Below are 20,261 nucleotides of genomic sequence, written 5' to 3' on the forward strand. Positions count from 1 at the left end.
ATTGTAAGTCAAGATGTATCAACTATGAAATACAACCGGAAATCCTTATATATATGTGTCTCTATGTATTGTGTTCAAGAGTAAAACAATCTTCCTTATTATATTACATTTACCATTCACTATGGTATTTGCTATCTTTAGAACTATGTATTATTTCTTTCTCTACAATGTTGTCGCTTTTACAGGGAGTAAAAGCACGAAAATATTTATATGACATGAACAAACTTGCTTGATGACAACTTTGCTCAGTCAAATACTTATTATCTATCAATTACGTATTTACAGAAGTCTTGATTTGAACTACATTTATGCGTTTATTTGCTAAACCTAGTCTTCCCCAATGTTGTTTTCTTCTTATTTCAGACATCCTAATGTAATTATATTGACAACATCGAACATAACTAGAGCCATAGACGTTGCGTTCGTGGACAGGTTGAAAATATGTTTGTGACTCGAAAGTTTTTTAATTCACTTTCTCATCTAACTTCGCTATTTGTTCGCCCACAGAGCCGACATCAAACAGTATATTGGTCCGCCATCAGCCAAAGCTATTTACAAAATTTACCATTTGTTTGTATGTAACTTATGTCTTCTTGTGCACGTGATCAACGAAATGGCTGCCGGTCAATTATGTTTTCTGGCCAAAGGAACGCCGAAATGGCTTACCGCAACCTGTCATCATATACAATATAAAACAACAATTTGCCTCGTGAAGTATATCCCTCTTCTCAGTACTTTGTACCTTTACGTCTACTGCTTTATTTCCATACCACAATATAGTCGTTTGTGCAAGTTATACAAACATGTTGCTTAAATAGAGAGGTGTGCAGCTATATAGAAATTGATTGCAAACGATTGCATTGTAGATAATTTTTAATAATCAAAATTAATGTTCACCGTTTCATCACAGACCAGTATCATATCACCAGCCACTCAAATTTTGGATTTAAGGTACAACTGAAAAATACACGAAATTTTATTTTGACGAAAATTGACGGTGTTTGTTAGAAATTTTTTTGTTCACTTCTATGTTGATGACATGGTTTTCTTTTCCGATGTACAACTTTTTTTCCCTATTTTCCATTGTAGCTTTGTCGACAACGATGTAACACACTGTAGTCTTGAATTAAAGAAGATAGCCGAGTAAGTGAAGTAGATGTTTGTAGATGTAGATCGTCGAGGTTAGTGGTGTCCTGCGAAGGACTGTTGATGTTGATGTTGACTGACTTCTTAACAACCTTAGCGGTAGTCATCTTTAGAGTCAGCATCAACAACAACAGTTCTTTTCAGGACTTTACTAACCTGGACGATCTACATCTACAAACATGTAACGATACTCCCATGTTCAAACCTTTCACTTTAAAGTAAAGTGATGTCACAGAGTAAAATAAACATTTCTTGTCTTAGTTTATGGTAAATATTATGTCACCCAGTCTTCATGTTTTCAAGTTAGTATTCTTCTCGTTTTACAAAGAAAACGAAACTACGCCCGGGGGATTTTCAGAAGTTGTCTGAACCCTGGCAGTATGTTCTAGTTTCTTTTATGAGAAGAATTCTTGTAAAGAAAAAAGACAAATTTTGAAAGGAAAAACCCGTTTTCGGTCCATGCTTCCCGATACCTTCTTAAGCGTAAGGCACTAAAACGCGGCATGTTAACGTTTCGGTAGCAGATTTCGGCCCCTCCACGCTATCCTACTTGGGAGATGCAATAGCAAGCTTCCGCCCATCAGACCCCGAGATCACCTGCGATAGGCTTTGCTCGGGGTACGCAGGGAGTGCGGTCGCCACCGAAGTGTGGACCCTAAGCCACTGCATACTATATCGCACCCAGCTTCCACTGCTAGTTGACATCTACTATATGAAGCTATAGATTTATATTTATATATACAAAAATTTAGAGGCTTACGAAATTTGTGGTATTATTAAAGTCACAACTGCGCATGCCCAGATAATTTCTTTGATAATTTGCGATTAAGTGGGATAATTGCCCCAGATGTAGTGCAAGTACATCTAGTTAGTCGTTGCCATGACTATAAACAATTAGTCGAGTGGGCTGCGCATGCTCGAGCGCATGCGCAGATGATTTCTCCATTAAATTGTTACTAAACATGCTATTTACTTCAAAATCGGGGCTAGTAGATGCAATTGGTCGTTGCCATGACCATGAACATTGGCAGCCAATCAATTTAACTGCGCATGCTCAGTTGATATCTTTAATAGTTTGTTAATAAGCAAGTTATATACTCCCTAATTGATGCTAGTAAATGTAGTTGGTCGTTTCCATGACTATCAACTCGGACAATTGGTCAAGTGGACTTTGCATGCTTGAGCGTGCTGCGCATGCCCAAGCGTACTGCGCATGCTCAGATGATCTTCTTATATTTTTGTGACCAAGCGATTAATTACTCAGTAAGTGATGAAAATAGGTCCAGCTTGTTGTTGCCATCACTATGAATATGAAAAATTTGTTAAATGACTAAATTTCTCATTATGATTGAAATTTATGATTTCCCAATATGTGACCAAGTGAACCACAGAAGGATGCAAGCTTGTTCTGTTTGTCATTGCCATGATTGTAAACTCGAACAGTTTGTTGAGTTGTTTGTGCATGTTCAGATGAGTTCTCAAATAATTTAGAAATGAGGTTTGAAATATACCGTCTTAATACTTGCAACATAAATAAAATTTAACTTTGTATTACATCTACATTTAAGGGGTAAAGATGTTTTTTCTTTGTTATCGTAGTCAGTAGTTATCAAGTAATGGACCACTCTCAAATAATCACGAATATTGGTTGACTTTTGGTTAGGTTTCTTTGGGAGGCCATTCTCCTTTTGAACTTGCAAGGAGCAGTCAAGCGTCTCACTGTGATAAACCTACGAAGTATTCTTTCTCTCATTTTCTTGTTTAGAAAAAGTTATCAACTAAGTGGTCGAACTCAGGTCGAACGAAGTAATACGAATTAAAGCCTTCACCCGTGTTCTTTTTGTTGTACATGCATGTACTTATATTGTCCCTCAAACCTACGTAATAGGCGCAAACGATAACCTTAGAAGAGTTTTTGAATAAGCGTGCAAATGTGATCTTTTTAGCGATTCTATACTTTTTATACATTCATAGTAATATTTTGGATATGTTTTGTTGAAGATTAAGATTTTTGTATTGCTCAATTTAAGTTCAATAAGTAACATAGATCACAAAGTTTGCTAATTTATATTGATGCTTTAAGACTCCTTACATGACGTTTCCGCAACACACCCGAGGTCAAAGTTCGTATATATTAAAATGCAACAATGTGTATAGTTCGTTATTGAGGATAATGTATAGATTATTTTACATAGGGAAAGATATTTATACGCTATAGTTAATTGTAACTGTTTAATTTCAACTTATGTTTACATTAAATGACATCCTTAAGCCAACTTTACTAATATTGATCGCTATTTTCGTGTTATACATCTATAATCATCTTGTTGTTAAAGATTTGAAGCTTTGCTGCGATAATACAGGTTTGTACAGCTATCTCATCTTTGTTTGTTGCCTGCCTGATAGCATGTCGACTCCGGGGACCAGATTTTTTATCGTGATTTATATGACATTATAGATTGTCGTACGTCTATCTAATATCTTGAGTATAAACGATATGTTTTGAAAGATGAGTTTACATATACTCTAGCGTAGTGTCTTCATCAGGAGTGATCTGATGTTGAAACTTGAGTCTTTATATACTCCAGTCTAGTGTCTTCATCAGGAGTGATCTGATGTTGAAACTTGAGTCCTTATATACTCCAGTCTAGTGTCTTCATCAGGAGTGATCTGATGTTGAAACTTGAGTCCTTATATACTCCAGTCTTATGTTTTCATCAGGAGTGATCTGATGTTGAATCTTGAGTCCTTATATACTCCAGTCTTATGTTTTCATCAGGAGTGATCTGATGTTGAATCTTGAGTCCTTATATACTCCAGTCTAGTGTCTTCATCAGGAGTGATCTGATGTTGAAACTTTAGTCCTTATATACTCCAGTCTAGTGTCTTCATCAGGAGTGATCTGATGTTGAAACTTGAGTCCTTATATACTCCAGTCTTATGTTTTCATCAGGAGTGATCTGATGTTGAATCTTGAGTCCTTATATACTCCAGTCTAGTGTCTTCATCAGGAGTGATCTGATGTTGAATCTTGAGTCCTTATATACTCCAGTCTTATGTTTTCATCAGGAGTGATCTGATGTTGAATCTTGAGTCCTTATATACTCCAGTCTAGTGTCTTCATCAGGAGTGATCTGATGTTGAAACTTTAGTCTTATATACTCCAGTCTAGTGTCTTCATCAGGAGTGATCTGATGTTGAAACTTGAGTCCTTATATACTCCAGTCTTATGTTTTCATCAGGAGTGATCTGATGTTGAATCTTGAGTCCTTATATACTCCAGTCTAGTGTCTTCATCAGGAGTGATCTGATGTTGAATCTTGAGTCCTTATATACTCCAGTCTTATGTTTTCATCAGGAGTGATCTGATGTTGAATCTTGAGTCCTTATATACTCCAGTCTAGTGTCTTCATCAGGAGTGATCTGATGTTGAAACTTGAGTCCTTATATACTCCAGTCTAGTGTCTTCATCAGGAGTGATTTGATGTTGAAACTTGAGTCCTTATATACTCCAGTCTTATGTTTTCATCAGGAGTGATCTGATGTTGAATCTTGAGTCCTTATATACTCCAGTCTAGTGTCTTCATCAGGAGTGATCTGATGTTGAATCTTGAGTCCTTATATACTCCAGTCTAGTGTCTTCATCAGGAGTGATCTGATGTTGAAACTTGAGTCCTTATATACTCCAGTCTTATGTTTTCATCAGGAGTGATCTGATGTTGAATCTTGAGTCCTTATATACTCCAGTCTAGTGTCTTCATCAGAGTGATCTGATGTTGAATCTTGAGTCCTTATTTACTCCAGTCTTATGTTTTCATCAGGAGTGATCTGATGTTGAATCTTGAGTCCTTATATACTCCAGTCTAGTGTCTTCATCAGGAGTGATCTGATGTTGAAACTTGAGTCCTTATATACTCCAGTCTAGTGTCTTCATCAGGAGTGATTTGATGTTGAAACTTGAGTCCTTATATACTCCAGTCTTATGTTTTCATCAGGAGTGATCTGATGTTGAATCTTGAGTCGTTATATACTCCAGTCTAGTGTCTTCATCAGGAGTGATGTGATGTTGAATCTTGAGTCCTTATATACTCCAGACTAATGTCTTCATCTGGAGAGATCTGATGTTGAATCTTGAGTCTTTATATACTCCAGTCTAGTGTCTTCATCAGGAGTGATCTGATGTTGAATCTTGAGTCCTTATATACTCCAGTCTTATGTTTTCATCAAGAGTGATCTTTTATTGAAACTTTCGCTAGTGTTATTTAACCATGTTATCTAAAAACTTTATCCTACATAGTCCATTTTTGTATTTGTGTTTCCACTTGTTTTCTTTAATGTTTTAAAATAATGTTCTTGACAGCAGAGAATTATTCTCATTATGATTTGGTCGTTGGAATACTTTCATCGCGCGGCAACTTTGATTTGAGGCAAAGTTTACGTGAATCATGGGTTGGCTATGCAAGACGACATTCATCTCTAAATAAAAGGTAAGCACAGGGAAAACACTGAATTTTCTTGAGGGTAGCTGTAGTGTGTTTTGTATTCAATTAGAGCTACTTAGCGTGTGAAACGTTACAGCAAACACAATATTTGTGAAGGTAAAGTGTAGAACAGTGTTTCAAATTGGCCTGTCGCGTTTACAACGAATTTCTTTAATACCAGAGAACGTTTACAACGTATTTCTTCAATACCAGAGAACGTTTACAACGTATTTCTTCAATACCAGAGAACGTTTACAACGTATTTCTTCAATACCAGAGAACGTTTACAACGTATTTTTCAATACCAGAGAACGTTTACAAAGTATGTCTTCAATACCAGAGAACGTTTACAACGTATTTCTTCAATACCAGAGAACGTTTACAACGTATTTCTTCAATACCAGAGAACGTTTACAACGTATTTCTTCAATACCAGAGAACGTTTAAAACGTATTTCTTCAATACCAGAGAACGTTTAAAACGTATTTCTTCAATACCAGAGAACGTTTACAACGTATTTCTTCAATACCAGAGAACGTTTACAACGTATTTCTTCAATACCAGAGAACGTTTACAACGTATGTCTTCAATACCAGAGAACGTTTACAACGTATTTCTTCAATACCAGAGAACGTTTACAACGTATTTCTTCAATACCAGAGAACGTTTAAAACGTATTTCTTCAATACCAGAGAACGTTTAAAACGTATTTCTTCAATACCAGAGAACGTTTACAACGTATTTTTTCAATACCAGAGAACGTTTACAAAGTATTTCTTCAATACCAGAGAACGTTTACAACGTATTTCTTCAATACCAGAGAACGTTTACAACGTATTTCTTCAATACCAGAGAACGTTTACAACGTATTTCTTCAATACCAGAGAACGTTTAAAACGTATTTCTTCAATACCAGAGAACGTTTAAAACGTATTTCTTCAATACCAGAGAACGTTTACAACGTATTTCTTCAATACCAGAGAACGTTTACAACGTATTTCTTCAATACCAGAGAACGTTTACAACGTATGTCTTCAATACCAGAGAACGTTTACAACGTATTTCTTCAATACCAGAGAACGTTTACAACGTATTTCTTCAATACCAGAGAACGTTTAAAACGTATTTCTTCAATACCAGAGAACGTTTAAAACGTATTTCTTCAATACCAGAGAACGTTTACAACGTATTTCTTCAATACCAGAGAACGTTTACAACGTATTTCTTCAATACCAGAGAACGTTTACAACGTATGTCTTCAATACCAGAGAACGTTTACAACGTATTTCTTCAATACCAGAGAACGTTTACAACGTATTTCTTCAATACCAGAGAACGTTTACAACGTATTTCTTCAATACCAGAGAACGTTTACAACGTATTTCTTCAATACCAGAGAACGTTTACAACGTATTTCTTCAATACCAGAGAACGTTTACAACGTATGTCTTTAATAAAGTAAATGGTTTGAACCCGGGAGTATCGTTATATGTTTGTAAATGATGATCGTCCAGGTTAATAAAGTCCTGAGAAGGACTGTTTTTGATGTTGTTGACTGACGTTTCGACAACCTTAGCGGTAGTCATCTTCAGAGTCAAATGAGGAGTAAACGTCAGGTTAGCCGTATTTGTTGTCTGGTTCTTACGTCATTGTATTGTGTGTACAGGAAATGTGCAGGAAATGTGTATTGTCATTGTGGATTAGTGTGAAGTGAAATATTTTATTTTTAGTTGTGATGTGTGATTTAGGTGTGACGTTTTTAGTTGTAGTGTGGGTGTCAATTGTGTATTGTCATTGTGAATTAGTTTGAAGTGTAATGTTTTTAGTTGATCGTTTGTTTGTATTGTGAATAAGTCGTTTGTAAGGTGCCGGTAATTGCTGTGATCATCTCCAAGTTTGAAAATTTACTTTTGATTTGATAGTTGTGAGGTTTGGCGCCTGAAAAAGCCGATATAAAACAATATGACGTTGGAATCTCGATGCAGGCGATAAACTAACGAGGCACATATTTACAAACGTCGAACATAACCTACTATACATGTGATATTTAAAGTTAATCAGTTGCGGATTACTCATTACGAAAAGTAAACCAAGACATTGTTAGTTTTTACTTTTTGCTGCTTGGAACTTGCTAAAAGTGCCGTTTTTAGACCATTTATGATGTTGAAAACCGTACGTGCGATTGAATATCGACGAAAAAGACTTTCGTACCATCTAGTGTTTAAATGCGCGAGGCTAAGAACTGACGAGGATTTCCTATTTCTGCAGACTGTTTTGATAATTTTAAAGTTTATTTTGAACTATTAATTTCTTTTGTATCGTTCACACTATGTGTTACAAACGCAAGCTAGGAAATGCAAAGGCAAAGGAACGTAAAGAACGCAAACGTTGTCAAGAGACTGAGCTTAGTGGAGGGATTAAATATCACCAGGCCTCGTAATTTTGCCTTAGCCTACATGCTCCATAATTATTAATCAGCCACTGCTGCGAATTTATCATTGCTGTATGTATTTGTAGCGAAGATCAGACAGTCTTGATGGAAATATGTGTTGCTATCTCTCATGGAGATTTTACCGTCATAGAGGCTGGAACGAGTGCATGATCAAACGTGTTTATATGTTTGTCATATTGATGTTTAGACTACGAAAATGAAGTAATTGCTTACAAACGAGCAAATGAAGAAAATTTGAGATATTTTCACAGTGGATCTATCGGATGGGACTTTGATGTGAGTATTAGTTAGTTATTTGTAGCCATTAAGAACTGCTCAACGGACACTGTTGCATTGAACTTTGGGACCTTCTGAACAAAGTCTGAAACCTGTTGCATAAAGTGTCTGTTTGGCTTCAGGAGTAAAATTTGGGTTGGCAATACAATACAATTATTTTTATACAGATCATCCGTCCCATTATTTTGACTCGTCTTGGCATCTCTTTATCATCGTTGAATTCAAAAAGAAACTCTTCTGTTCGACTCTACGACAGAACAACTAAGGTTAAACCATGCAGTTTATAAATACCGTTTACAAGTTATTTGATCTAAATTGTTTTATCTCGTTTCAGAGCGAAATTATATCTGTTTATTTCTCTTTCCAAGACCCTGGTACAACAGAAAACGGTTCGTCGTTTAAAGCAATTGAAAACTTTATTTTGCCAAAGGTGAGTAACAAGTCGATAATTTATCAAAATATTCAAGTGAATTGTTTGAGCTCGGGAGTATCGTTATCATGTTTGTACAGGTTAGTAGAGTGCTGAGAAGGGCTGTTGGTGTTGATGTTGACTGATGTTTCGACAACCTTAGTGGTTGTCATCTTCAAAGTCGAGTGAGGAGTAAACGTCTGCAAGCAGATAACAAATATGGCAAACCTGACGTTTACTCCTCACTTGACTCTGAAGATAACTACCACTAAAGTTGTCGAAACGTCAGTCAACATCAACACCAGCAGTCCTTCTCAGGACTCTACTGACCTGATTTAAACGATACAAATGGCTTGGCTTATTAAATGCTAACTTTGTAAAATCTATTATAAGAATTAGATAATCCATTTTTCCATGAAGCTCATGGATACTTTTGTTCATGATATGAGAGTTATATTGTATAAGGAGGCTCTCGTTCATCACGAGAGTTATGAGATAGTTACCTTGTAAAAGTTAACATGTAAAAGCGTATAAACATATTTACAGTTGGTTTAAATTATAAGTCATTAAGGCGGAATTTTTTAACTTTTGCAATATCCTTGAATGTTCTAGTTTCTTTTATACAAAAAAAGATTAAATTCAAAAGCAAAACCCGTTTTCGGTCCATGCTTCCCGATACCTGCTTAAGCCGAGGCACTAGAACGCCGCATGTTAACGTTTCGGTAGGAGATTTCGGCCCTCCACGCTATCCTACTTGGGAGATGCAATAGCAAGCTTCCGCCCATCAGACCCGAGATCACCTGCGATAGGCTTTGCTCGGGGTACGCAGGGAGAGTGCGGTCGCGACCCGAAACGTCTGGACCCCTAAGCCACTGCATACATATCGCACCCAGCTTCCACTGCTAGTTGACATCTACTATACCTAATATTGGCTTTATATATATATACAAAAATTCAGAGGCTTACGAAAGTTGCGGTATTATTAAAGTCACTACTGCGCATGCCCAGATGATTTCTTTGATAATTTGCGACTAAGTGAGCTAATTGCCACAAATATAGTGCAAGTACATATAGTTAGTCGTTGCCATGACTATAAACAATTGGTCGAATGTACTGCGCATGCACCTGCGCATGCGCAGATGATTTATCCATTTAATTGTTACTAAGCATGCTATTTACTTCAAATTCGGTGCTTGTAGATGCAGCTGGTCGTTGCCATAACTATGAAGTCAAAAACTGTCAAGTGAACTGCGCATGCTCAGTTGATATCTTTAATAATTTGTTAGTAAGCAAGTTATCTACTCCCTAATTGATTCTAATAAATGCAGTTGGTCATTTCCATGATCGTTTACTCAGACAATTGGTCAAATAGACTTTGCTTGTACTGCGCATTTCCAAGCGTACTGCGCATGCTCAGATGATTTTGCGTACATTTATGTGACCAAACGATTTAATCACTCAGAAAGCGATGAAAATAGATCCAGCTTGTCGTTACCATGACTATGAAATTGAAAAATTTGTCAAATGGACTGTGCAGACTCATATGAAGTTTAAAGCCTAGTGCCAAACACTAATATTCCCTCACCAAATATTAAAAGAAAAGATGGTACAATGCTTTATGAATAAATTTCTTTAAAGTCTGTAGCAACTTGCAATCCTCCGTAGATTCTCCGGGGAAGAGAGTCGTGACAAAAGAGGAAGAAGAAACTCGAATGTCGGAGTGGCAGCGATTGAAAGACGATGAGAATGAACGTTTACTTAAAGAAAGCAGAACTATTTCTGATATTCTTTTGTTTCAAATGTCGATGTTTACAGAAATCTTCCATCCCAGTTGCTTCAGTTTTTCTCGTGGTAAGAGAGTGTCTGAGACTTTTATATTTTTCATGCCACTGTGAAATTTCTGGCGATAAGTGGACAGTCTCAAATCAACTTTAAACATTATTTTTGCCCAAATAACTTGCATTAGTGTATAATTCATCTCGCCAGTATCTCCTTACCTACGACATCAGTCGTCATATGTCATATTGATCTTGCTTCATGTCGGCTTTTCTTTTTAAATAGGCTCTCGGCGACTTTAAGTTTTTCCTTTGTAATGAAAACTGACGATGATTGTTTTGTTAACCTGGAGACCATCTTACAGGTTTGTGAAAGCTCTTCAATAAATAATAGAAAATACGTGTTGGTATCTTGGGAGTTGGGAGTACGTAGAGGTAACTTGGGAGTTGGGAGTACGTAGAGGTAACTTGGGAGTTGGGAGTACGTAGAGGTAACTTGGGAGTTGGGAGTACGTAGAGGTAACTTGGGAGTTGGGAGTACGTAGAGGTAACTTGGGAGTTGGGAGTACGTAGAGGTAACTTGGGAGTTGGGAGTACGTAGAGGTAACTTGGGAGTTGGGAGTACGTAGAGGTAACTTGGGAGTTGGGAGTATGTAGAGGTATCTTGGGATTTTGGAGTACGTAGATGTATCTTGGGATTTTGGAGTATATCAATCTGGTGGCTTAAGCGTGGTTTTTAAAATGGTTGAGATGTGGTTTTAGAGGGGCTTAAGGGTAGTTTAAGGGTGGTTTAACCGTAGTCTAGGGTAGCGAAGCGTAACTTAAAGCCTTGGACCACCTTTAAACCACGCTGAAGCTACCCTTAAAACTCCCTTAAAACATTTTACGCTACCCTTAAAACATCCTTACTCTACCCTTAAACCACCCTTAAAACACCCTTACGCCACTCTTAAACCATGCTGTGGAGATGATTTTTACACCATCCCAGACCTCTCATTGAGAGCTTTGGAATGAGCCTCGTCCCGAGTCTCTACAATAAAAGCACGAGGAAATAGAAATTGCGCATGCTCAGTATAGAGTCGATTTCAACATTAATTACCTCCGGAAGTATACAAGCTGCACAGATGATTTTTGACTCAATCTAAAGATTTTACTCAATCAAGCGATTTGTAAGGGTGTCTTTAATTAAGCTTTATATCTTTAATAGTGTACCGAAGAACTTCACGACTGAAGAAATATTTGATATTTTTAGGAAATGGAAAGTCATAATTTAAAAAACACGTCTGGTGGGGAAGGTTAGTTTAGCTCAACTCCGTCAGTACACAATATTCTGTGTACGTGTTTGTAGATGTAGATCGTCCAGGTTAGTAGAGTCTTGAGAAGGACTGTTGGTGTTGATGTTGACTGAAGTTTCGACAACCTTAGCGGTAGTCATCTTCAGAGTCAAAAATACTACTGCTAAGATTGTCGAAATGTTAGTCAACACCAACAGCAACAACACTTCTCAGGACTCTACTAACCTGGACGATGTACATCTACAAACATGTAACGATACTCCCGGGTTCAAACCATCTACTTTATACTGAGTCCATTCTAAAGATTTTATTGACATAGTGAAAATCCTTTTGAGATATCATGTTTTGGGCATTAGGAATTGCCAAATTTATAATATTTTTCAAGTAAAACAGAAACGAGATTGCAAACATACGAATTAGCGTTTTCCATGCGACTAAACTATAAATAAGGTATGAGAATATGAGTTGTAGTTATTGCTTCTAAATGCAATTGCTTCTTCATATTTACAGCTTTCGTACTGATTGGTTGATCGAGAGACAGGGAAAATGGGCCGAGCCTGATTATCCGGGAGTGGCTTATCCGACATTTGCCTGCGGTGCGGGCAGCATTATATCTTCGGATATTGTTCACTGGCTGGCAAAAAACGAGAAATCTCTAAAACGTTATCAGGTATATGATAGAAAAACCACGACGAGATTACAATGTTGAAAGTGACCTCTTGATGTGTAAAGATGTAGTTCTCAGAGTACTAGATATTGACACATGTTTTGTTTTTTTCTTGTGTAAAGGGGGAGGATGTCTCTATGGGTATTTGGTTATCAGCTATTGCTCCTGAAATTTATAAGGTAAGATCTCCTTTTCTTCTCTGCAAGTTTGTGACGGTTGTTCAACAAGATCCTTTATGTTGATCTTACTCTTACGAGCCCAGGTTCTTATGAACCAGCGGCCGAACATGTGACGGTGTTTCCTTTCTATTTCAAATACTTCAGGATGAGCGATGGTCGTGTTTCGGGGATTGTCAGATGGAAATGTTTACCTTGCCCGAGCAGGATGCCGATTCTCTTCTCTATTTATGGGAAAACTTTATGTCCTGCGGTAATCCTTGCAAATGTTGAGGTACGTTAGTTATGTCGGGGAAGAGGGAGATAAGAAAAATTCCAAATCCACACAAAAAGATAGAAAAGTACAGCTTCAATTAAACTTTTTATCTTTTTTTCACTTAATTAAATCTATTTTCTCTATATTACAAATTTAATGTTTTGGCTTTTACGAACGACATTAATTTAAATTAAATAAAATCTATAGCGCTGTGTAAACGTTTTGTATAAAATGGTTATTGCTTGAATATCGACATTATTCCTGCTATGCAAATATTTTTGTGTTCATTAACTGCAAAACAATCGAAATAATTCCGAATAATTTTGCTAAAAATTTGCCATGCAGGTGTAAAGATTTCGATTAGCCTCGCTTATGTCCCTGCGTACTTCATGTAAAATATTTATTGCAATGCTCATTGTGTAAAGTGTATAAGTACAGACTTGACTGCGATCAAATTACGTCATAGCGTCAAATTACGTCATTAGCGACGAAAACGTCATAAAATCAGAGATAAGCATAAAATGTTTCACATTTTCTTAACGAAATGCATGTCGTTTTTTGCGTTTGAATATTTATTGTGGGAAAGGTTTAGTAAGTCGATTCGATCGTTTATAATTAACTTTCTTCTCGTAGGAGTTAATCTTTATGTGGAAACATCTTCGTGGTAGTCAAGTTGTACCACAGTTCATTGTCAAATCTCATCTTTCCTGAAACAGGATCCATAAATATTCTCTTCAGTAGAACACACGGCCATATTCCTCCAAGAATCTTTTCAATATCACGAGGATTCAACAGAAACGTTTGACATGACCGTTAAAGTTTCTTCATCGGAAACGCTACTACCGTTTGGTAGGGCGATAAAACGATCAGCGTTTTTAATATCTTCTATTAAACTTCCACCTCTTTCCTCGCGTGTGAACACGCTACTGTTGCTTGTCAAGCTGTCGGCAACGTTCGACACCTTTTGACCAATTTTATCGGGAGATTCCGACTCTCAACCCTGAGCGCTCTCCGTCTCGCTGTTGAATCTGGAGTGACGAGTCTCGCTACTCGTGGAAATGTAGCTGTTTTCTTGTGGACTTCCTTGTTGTCGTCTCTGCTCTCGTTGTTGTTTGTATTCACATGCTGCAAGTTTCGCAGTCAAATCACGTATTTCCTCCTGTGAAAAGTGTAAGGATAATGATTTTAATATAAATCGGCTTATTTCATAAGTGTTAACGGATTCTTTGCTACAATTTCAATGGTTTTAATTGAGGATAATTACTCTATATTGAAGATGATAATCTCTGTAAATTGGGGATAATAATCAACTACAAGTGATAATGATCACTTTCGCGTGTTGCGTGAGTTGAGATTTTGGCAGTTGTTTAACAAAAGCATATTTCACACGTTGTTTGACGTGCGCCTATAAATGGCTTAATGCATAATGTGCTGTCACAAGGAGCACACATTCAATTTTCAAGTTTTGAGAAACTGAAAGACCGTAATTGGACGTGAATACCATCACAGGGACCAAAGTTCAACTCATTTCCCCCATACCTTCCCGTCAGACCCTGGCGCATCTCACGATCGACTCGTTCTTTAGCAACTCTGCGATGATCTGACAAATCTCCCCTAACCCTCAAACCTAGGCCACCCACTTTGCAAATGGAGAGTCGTTCTTTGTATTTAAGACAATAACCATTGACATTGTTTCTTTGAACATTCTTCGAAAAATCCTCGTTTTAATCTGTACTCAAACAGTATTCCCAAAACATCTTACCCTCAGTTGTATATTCTCAGTTTCCAGACCCTCGCGGCTTTTCTCTTCATCGTTTTCGCACACCAAAGTACCGTCCTCCAAACGGTTGAGATGAAATGGTGATTTACGAAGATCCGTCATCGTTGTGGCTATAGACGAACTACCCCGAGAACGCCTTCTTTGATTTACATTGTATTTTTTCAAGAAGTATACCTTTAAAACAGACAGGAAAAATTTAATATCGAGGAGGGCAGGTGGTATAGGTCAGCAAGTACACAGACTGACTTAAGATTAATGTTTAAATGATGATCGTCCAGAAAGTCCTGAGAAGGACTTGTTGTTGTTGACTGACGTTTCGACAACCTTAGCGGTAGTCACCTTCAGAGTCAGTGTCAAAATGACTCTGAAGATGACTACCGCTAAGGTTGTCGAAACGTCAGTCAACAACAAAACAGTCCTTCTCAGGACTTTATTAACCTGGACGATCATCATTTACAAACGTGTAACGATACTCCCGGGTTCAAACCATTTACTTTATTAAGCATTAAATGTTATGTACTGGAATACTTGAGTATGCTTCGAAACAGAGAAATGTCCTTTGAAAAAACGCGTCGTGCAGTTTTATAACATTCATACTTCCACATTAGTCAATATGTGTCGTAATGTATCCTAAAACATTTCGTAATTTAATGAAAACGACTTCGCGTGACCTAAAGCATAACAAAGAGATAAGTATCTTCGCTGCTGCATGATTCCTTTCGATGAGAGAATGTAACCCTTGGCTAATCTCTTTTGATATTTGAAACGAACGTCCAAGACATATTTGGCCATTTGTTTACGCTAATTTGTTCACCATATGGTGTTTCAACGACAATATTCAATTTAAAGTTTTGAAAAATAAAATTTAATGAAGAAAATATAAGGCATCGAGGATAATCTGACGTGTTTATCTTCGAGAGCTCTTCAAGTTGGGCTTGGCCGTTCTATTAAAAAGCTTTTGTTCTATTTTCTTTTCGGGCTCATTGCCAATCGCATCATAACACACTTCATAATCAATCGTAAAACGCTTACTCGTTCATTGATGGAAAGCCAAAACTCAACGAAGAAAAGGTCCAGTAGATAGACGTATTGACAAAAACCCGAAGCTCTCTAGATTACAAATTTCTGCTTTTGAGAGGTTTTAAGATCCTCTTTCATCGGCAGTAATTAATACTAAGTTAACAGTACAACCATTACCTTGAAAGCAAAGAGCAAAACCAACATAACGGTGGCAATGACATGCGTTGACAAACTGTTTACGACATACGCCACATCAGGATTGTGAAAGTTATCTAGAACAATTCTAAATAAAAGAGAATGTTGTCAAAACAATTCAACTTTTAATGCAACCAACATACAAACACACGACCTTATCTAACAACATTTAATTTTCCTCTTCTAAACGAGACAAGTCTACTCAAAGGCAGAGAGCCTTTATGCCCTTCTGCTTTTGAGTAGACTTGTCTCGTTTACAAGGAAGAGGAGTGGAAGGTTAATTTCTCAAATGTTGTTAGATAAGGTCGTTATTGTTTTTAGTTGTTGGTTATAGCATTATATGCTATCATTCTTTTTGTTTAATAACATTCCAACAATTCAACCTTTCATGAAAAATGACAGTAACACCGATGCAAACATTTTGCCTTACCTCAGAAGACCAACTACGATCTTAACAAACAGAGTGTTATATATACACCAGGCGATGTACTTGCTCTCGTTGTACGCCGAGGGAGCATTTCGTACACGGATACAAAGCCAAACACCCCACAGCAGAAATAAAACCTCGCCTAGGAAAGAAGAAAGGGATACAAAATTTAGTCTCCAGAGAGTAAGAAAATACATGGGAATTATAACAAGTTTCACCATAGATAAACTGGGGATTATCAAAGTAAATGGTTTGAACCCGAGAGTATCGTTACATGTTTGTAAATGTAGATCGTCCAGGTTAGTATAGTCAAAAACTCTGAAGATGACTACCGCTAAGGTTGTCGAAACGTCAGTCAACAACAACAAAAACAGTCCTTCTCGAAACTATACCAACCTGGCGATTATCAGTTGTGGTCGTGCCTATAGTCTTAGGAGAGTAAAAACTTACAGTTGTAAAGAAAGCTTACAAGCAAAATAATAAAGGACTTTACCGATTTCAAAGGCATTAGTGAACCACGGTTTGACGCAGCGCCTGTATTTGTAACCGGAATTTGTCTTTATCGTCTCATATTCGTGATCTTGTGTTAAAGTCCAGATAGCGAAATAAGAGCGTGAGGATCATCAGGTGAAGTAGGATCATCAATAATCTGTTATATACAAAAACATAATTTATCCATAGAATCATAGCAAAGTTACGATGGACAGATGAGAGTTATTAACGCTATAAAACTTAAATTCAATATATCGTATAAAGTACCTCAAATCCCGACGATTTCTCGTATCGAAAGGATTCTAAAGTAAAGATGAAAATTAAGATGAGAAATTTCGAAGAACTGAAACTAGAGAATTTTTCAACAAAAAAATGTTGAAAATACCTGTACTACCACAAGATTCTTCAATGTCTATACTCTAAAATAATAGTCATAAAAACGACAATTTCAAAAAGCATAAAAAACTCAATATTTGTAACTTTGGTGAAAGATACAGGATGAACATGAAACCTTCTCAGAAGACGATGGAACAAGACCATAACCATTTCATGTGAACTTCTTTCAAACAACGTTTGCGTAATCCGTTAGCATACCATGAAAACTAACTTCTGGTTTAGGCGACGCTTTACTAGCAACCTCCTCAACGTCTTCAGGACAATTAACGTATACTGAACTGGTGTCACAAGGCTCAATGACGATGACCAACCACTAGCCATACCTAACATGTTACCACGAGAGATCTTTCTTGGGTAGATGAAGGTTTTAGGAACTTCAGACAAGGGTTGTGTTGAGCTGAGAACTAAAAAAGAACAAATATGGATAGATGATGAAGTGGAGAACAAGAATAGAGGTTATAGAAGACACACTACGTATGCTCATTGGTGTTTCACAAGAGTATACATTACAGGATAACTATGGATCCAAGTAGTATAAACAACTAGGTACATTTAAGCAATCCATCTTTCCCATCGTAAACACAAGTGTCAAAAACGTGATCAAATTACAAAATTCGTGCAATCAAATAGTCGGACATGGCATTGTATTTGTAGAAGAGAGCCAATAAAATAAAAAGATTCTCTTGGGGCATTTGTAAATATTAGTTTAGAAATACAGATCGACTAATTATAAAGGCAGAAGATGTAAGAGTGAATAAAACCATTTCCGTCAAATCAAAGGAAAGCTTGGATATGACATGCAATATGCAAGTATAAAGTTGTAGAGAAAAATAAAAACATTTTAAGGTTGTCACGGATATTTCGAGTGCCGTAACAAAGTGTTGACGAGTTTCACATGCATTTGTCAAAACAAGCTTAAGTAGACAAAGAGCATGCCAAAAATATATGATGGAAAACTTGCTCAGCGCATCTACAAGCACCAATTTCAGAGCTCGCTCTGTCACAAATTAATTGAGAATCTGAGCATGCGTTGTCAACTCCACAAACTCTCCAAGCTCATGGTAACGACCAACTGGATGTACTAGTACCGATTTTGGAGTAATTAGCTCGCTCAGTCACACGTTTTAAGACAAATCATCTGCGCATGCGCAGTCTCATTGAGCATGCGCAGTCAACTTGACCAGCTACCCAAGTTCATGGTCATGGCGACGACCAACTGCATCTACTAGCACCAATTTTGAAGTAAATATCATGCTTAGTAACAATTTAATAGAGAAATCGTCTGCGCATAAGCTCGAGCATGCGCAGTCCACTCGAGTAATTGTTCATAGTCATGACAACGACCAACTATATGTACTTGCACTACATTTGTGTCAATTAACTCACTTAGTCGCAAATTATCAAAGAAATCATCTGGGCATGCGCAGTAACGATAACAATCATCCCACAACTTTCGTACGCCTTTAAATTTTGGTATATATATATAAAGCTAAAACTTCATATAGTAGATATCAACTAGCAGTGGAAGCTGGGTGCGATATAGTATGCAGTGCCTTAGGGGCCCACACTTCGGTGGCGACCGCACTCCCTGCGTACCCTGAGCAAAGCCTATCGCAGGTGATCTCAGGGTCTGATGGGCGGAAGCTTGCTATTGGCATCTCCCAAGTAGGATAGCGTGGAGGGGCCGAAATATCCTACCGAAACGTTAACATGCGGCGTTCTAGTGCCTTGCGCTTAAGAAGGTATCGGGAAGCATGGACCGAAAACGGGGTTTTTTGCTTTCGAATTTTATCTTTTTGTTTTCTTCTCATAAAACAAACCAAGCAATGTTTCAATTAACTTCTTATGACCCTGTCTTTTCTGACACTTATAAATAAAGACAACCTTAAACATGTTTTATACCAATTTTATCGGTTTATATCTTTCTGATTTAACTCTCCCATTTACTGTTTCTCATGTATTACGAGCAAACCATACATATGTTTCATGGAAAACAAACAAGGATTATGTGGTTCCCTTAGTTAACATGCGACGCTCTAGTGCTCAACTATCTCGGGGTATCGGGAGGCATGGACCGAAAACGGGATTTTTGGTTTTCAAAATTTATCTTTTTCTTTACAAGAATTCTTCTCATAAAAAAACTAGAACGTCCAAGGATATTTCAAAGGTTCAAACAACTTCTGCCTTTTTGAACTATAACTTAAAAAAATTCTAAGCATGTTTATAAGTTTTTTATTTATTACCTTTTACAACGTAACTTTCTCATAACTCTCTCGTGATGAACGAGAGCCTCATTATACAATATGACTCTTTCATCATAAACGAACGCATCCATGGGCTTCACGGAAAAAAGGTATTATGTACTTTGTTATAATAGTTTCTACAAAGATAACATTTATTAAGCTAAGAAATTTGAAAATAAAAATATATTTGAGTTATTAGCAAATAACAAGTCGAGAATTCATTGATCATACTCATTCCAATTGGTCTCGAACAACCATGACATTTATAATTTTGACCATCCAACCCTTTATCAAGGGCTATATTGTTAATTAACGACAGTAACTTCATACGTCGTTCTTACTGAACACCTTCAGGTGAAGTAGGATCATCAATAATCTGTTATATACAAAACATAATTTATCCATAGAATCATAGCAAAGTTACGATGGACAGATGAGAGTTATTAACGCTATAAAACTTAAATTCAATATATCGTATAAAGTACCTCAAATCCCGACGATTTCTCGTATCGAAAGGATTCTAAAGTAAAGATGAAAATTAAGATGAGAAATTTCGAAGAATTGAAACTAGAGAATTTTTCAACAAAAATGTTGAAAATACCTGTACTACCACAAGATTCTTCAATATCTATGCTCTAAAATAATAGTCATAAAACGACAATTTCAAAAAGCATAAAAAACTCAATATTTGTAACTTTGGTGAAAGATACAGGATGAACATGAAACCTTCTCAGAAGACGATGGAACGAGACCATAACCATTTGATGTGAACTTC

General features: G+C 36.9%; 3 protein-coding genes across 5 annotated transcripts; 2 read left to right on the forward strand and 1 right to left on the reverse strand.

The window, feature by feature from the left end:
• The first annotated feature begins 113 nt into the window (after nt 1-113).
• Nucleotides 114-2,966, forward strand: LOC124441612 (pachytene checkpoint protein 2 homolog). The gene is made up of 5 exons (XM_046992087.1): nt 114-432; nt 508-574; nt 911-951; nt 1,090-1,143; nt 2,912-2,966. Exons 1-5 carry the CDS (start codon nt 341-343, stop codon nt 2,964-2,966), a joined length of 309 nt encoding a protein of 102 aa, XP_046848043.1. The 5' UTR covers nt 114-340.
• A 97-nt stretch (nt 2,967-3,063) lies between these two features.
• On the forward strand, nt 3,064-14,262 carry LOC124443136 (UDP-GalNAc:beta-1,3-N-acetylgalactosaminyltransferase 2-like). 2 transcript variants are annotated; one of them, XR_006947502.1, is made up of 10 exons: nt 7,905-8,355; nt 8,523-8,621; nt 8,690-8,785; nt 10,430-10,615; nt 10,826-10,904; nt 11,792-11,834; nt 12,345-12,504; nt 12,624-12,680; nt 12,825-12,951; nt 13,567-14,262. XR_006947502.1 is itself a non-coding variant. In XM_046993671.1 (7 exons), exons 3-6 carry the CDS (start codon nt 10,870-10,872, stop codon nt 12,948-12,950), a joined length of 378 nt encoding a protein of 125 aa, XP_046849627.1. In that variant the 5' UTR covers nt 3,064-3,509; nt 5,507-5,633; nt 10,826-10,869; the 3' UTR covers nt 12,951; nt 13,567-14,262. The 2 variants fall into 2 exon arrangements, 1 of the variants encoding a protein (XP_046849627.1); XM_046993671.1 differs by lacking the exons at nt 7,905-8,355; nt 8,523-8,621; nt 8,690-8,785; nt 10,430-10,615; nt 11,792-11,834 and adding exons at nt 3,064-3,509; nt 5,507-5,633.
• Nucleotides 13,447-20,000, reverse strand: LOC124443130 (probable G-protein coupled receptor CG31760). Of its 2 annotated transcripts, XR_006947497.1 has the most exons (6): nt 19,972-20,000; nt 16,849-17,004; nt 16,359-16,497; nt 15,911-16,016; nt 14,696-14,887; nt 13,447-14,092 (listed from the first exon to the last, which is right to left on the reverse strand). XR_006947497.1 is itself a non-coding variant. In XM_046993660.1 (4 exons), exons 1-4 carry the CDS (start codon nt 16,574-16,576, stop codon nt 13,928-13,930), a joined length of 681 nt encoding a protein of 226 aa, XP_046849616.1. In that variant the 5' UTR covers nt 16,577-16,660; the 3' UTR covers nt 13,447-13,927. The 2 variants fall into 2 exon arrangements, 1 of the variants encoding a protein (XP_046849616.1); XM_046993660.1 differs by lacking the exons at nt 16,849-17,004; nt 19,972-20,000 and having other exon boundaries at nt 16,359-16,660.
• Between the last annotated feature and the right edge of the window lie 261 nt (nt 20,001-20,261).

Source organism: Xenia sp. Carnegie-2017, unplaced genomic scaffold (genome assembly GCF_021976095.1).
Source record: "Xenia sp. Carnegie-2017 unplaced genomic scaffold, XeniaSp_v1 HiC_scaffold_20, whole genome shotgun sequence".
Lineage (NCBI taxonomy): Eukaryota > Metazoa > Cnidaria > Anthozoa > Malacalcyonacea > Xeniidae > Xenia > Xenia sp. Carnegie-2017.